Source organism: Nematolebias whitei, chromosome 6, assembly GCF_014905685.2.
Source record: "Nematolebias whitei isolate Nwh7 chromosome 6, NemWhi1, whole genome shotgun sequence".
NCBI lineage: Eukaryota > Metazoa > Chordata > Actinopteri > Cyprinodontiformes > Rivulidae > Nematolebias > Nematolebias whitei.
In genome coordinates this window covers 30,368,323-30,370,875 of record NC_056503.1, presented here as the reverse complement: position 1 = coordinate 30,370,875, position 2,553 = coordinate 30,368,323, and the positions used below count along the sequence as shown (strand labels likewise).

At 40.4% G+C, this 2,553-nt stretch overlaps 1 protein-coding gene across 1 annotated transcript; it reads left to right on the top strand.

Annotated features, from left to right (window-relative positions):
- Nucleotides 1–814: 814 nt before the first annotated feature.
- gpr184 (G protein-coupled receptor 184) lies at nt 815–1,843 on the top strand. Its single transcript, XM_037678173.1, has one exon. It carries the CDS (start codon nt 815–817, stop codon nt 1,841–1,843), a length of 1,029 nt encoding a protein of 342 aa, XP_037534101.1.
- Nucleotides 1,844–2,553: the final 710 nt, after the last annotated feature.

The following is a 2,553-nucleotide window of genomic DNA, read 5'->3' as shown; positions in this document are numbered from 1 at the left end:
AAGGCATACAGATTTATTATTATTATTTTTTTACAAATTAAAGTAAGATGGCAAAAAAAAGTAGCAAAAACAGTTAGATTATAAGGTGAATGTAGAAAACTAAAAACAGGAACATGTCTGCATTGGTCCTTGCCAGGAGTCCAACTGATGCTTAAAGCCACTTAGAGAGGTCAAGGTCGAGAGCTTCAGAGCTTCAAACTAACAGCAACAAAAAGATTTACATAATGGCTTTCACATAAATTGATTTTAAACCTTCAATTGTTGTTTTAGGACAGCAGACGTTTACTTTGATCCTTCTCAAATTAGTTGTTAACAAGTAAATTTGTTAAGAGTTAAACTCCAAGCTGTATATGTACTATAACAGGCAACAAATTATTTTTGTAATATTTTTTTTCACAGAATCCCACTAAAAATATTTGAAAGGTTTATGCAATGTATCACTTTCCACAAAACCAGGAAACAAAAAAGAAAGGTTGAACTTTTTTTTTGTTTCCCCATACATCATGTTTGAATCTTAGCATTGTAAGTACATGTCAGGGTTTCAGATAGATATAGTCTGTGGTTATGAGTTGACTTCAACTCACCTTAAACTATTGACTTAAGCTTTCTCACATTTTGAAACATCTGTAGAACCAAAGGGTTTTAAGAAAACAAAATCAAAAGCCACAACACAGAAAGAGGCGGACAAGACGCCCAAGATGTGCTCTGAATATTTAGGTGTAGGAGTTCATATGACCTGCCTGTGCTTAAACAAAGAAAGAAAATATTAAGTACTCACGTTTTGTGTTGCAGGCAACTGAAAACTGAAGACACCATGAACGTCACAGGAGCACCAATAGCGAGAACCACAGACTCTCCTTGTGTTCAAATTGGAGCGAGTCCCATCAGTGACTTCCTGATGGCTATTTACATCCTGGCATTTATCTTAGGATTGATTTTCAACGTACTGACACTGAAGCCTATTTGCCATCAAGTAAAGCAGAGGAACGTCCTAGGAATCTTTCTACTCTGCCTGTCTATATCTGACATGCTTTACATCTGCACAATGCCTCTTTGGATAAATTATTACCACAAGGACCACAACTGGGACCTGGGTGTTATCTCCTGCAGCATTGCTGGCTTCTTCTACTACTCTAACATGTACATCAGCATCTACCTGCTGTGCTGTATCTCTGTGGACCGCTGCCTGGTTGTGTGCCACCCACTGCGCTTCAAGACCCATCGTACATCGTGCTACGCATGGGTCCAGTGTTCTATTGTTTGTGCCACTGTTGTAACAATGCACATAGTCATATTAATCTTTGACAATGTCAAGCATGCCCATGATAAGAATGTCCGTTGTTATGAGACCTACCCCATGCAGACAATTGTAGCCATATTTAACCTGGTCAGAGTGGGCCTTGGCTTCATGTTACCCCTGCTAGTGTTGGCTGTGAGCTACTGGAAAGTGCTGGCCACTGTGGGCCAAAGCACTGGCCTGAATGCCCAGGCCAAAAAGAAGGTCCGTCTGCTCTCCTTTGGTGTGATTGGTATCTTCTCAGTTTGCTTTGCTCCATACCACATTCTCTTGCTCGCACGCTCTCTTGTCTACTTCAAAGTCGGTGATGATTCACCCACAGGACTGTACTGCCAGTTTGAACAAAACACGCACTTTGCGTTCTCCGTCACGCTGGCGCTGTCCAGTTTGAACAGTGTGGTGGACCCAGTGCTGTATGTGCTGGTCAGTAATACAGTACGAGAAAAACTAAAATTGTGCTGGAGGAGGGGACTGCAGACGCCAACGGAGGACTGCGCATTGACTGCATATAACAGAGGAAAGCCAAAAGAGAATAGTTTAATATGAAAGCAAATGTAGAAAGGTTTTATGTTTAAATGTATAGTTACAATTATGTATATAACTGCAGTATTTTATATGCAAGAATTTATCTTCCCATGATTTGCACTGAATAGCCATCCATCCATGTTGAAAACAAACAAGCAAACAAACAAACAAAAAACAACCCAGAAATTAATTGAAGATTGCCTTCCTGCATGAGTCTGTTCATTTTCGACCTCTTGTTGTGCATGGTCAAAACAGGGCTGAAAAAAATGTGAATCTTGGAGCAGGATCATTGCATCGTAGTCGTATGGTTTGGTGCTCCAGAGGCTTATTCAAGAAACAGCCTCTTTTAGTTTGTTGCTGGACACCACTGGAGTTGAAGAGCCCTTTTTTTTTCTTGCCATTCTAAACAATCCCAGGATAAGCATGTCCCTGATGCACTGTAGCTAAATGTACATTTGCTCTAAAAGCATGTTGTTTCCTGTTTAAATGATAGCATGGGTAAGCAGTGAAACATGATGAAGAGACAACAAAATAAAGAACAGTACAAACAGGTGCTCTGGTTTTTGGGTTGTTTAGTTTTTGCAGCTGGCATTTTAATAATTTCAACTCGAAGGTGAGAAAACGGTAAGCCCGTATGGCCAAGTACTTAGTCATTATGTTTGCATGTACAGGCAATCATAAATCCAGCACAGCTGTGTGCTGCACACGTCAAGTGGGCGAGGAGAGTAAGC

Bases quoted from the DNA above. Each gene is read 5' to 3' on its own strand.
- gpr184 (XM_037678173.1), top strand. From the start codon at position 815: ATGAACGTCACAGGAGCACCAATAGCGAGAACCACAGACTCTCCTTGT.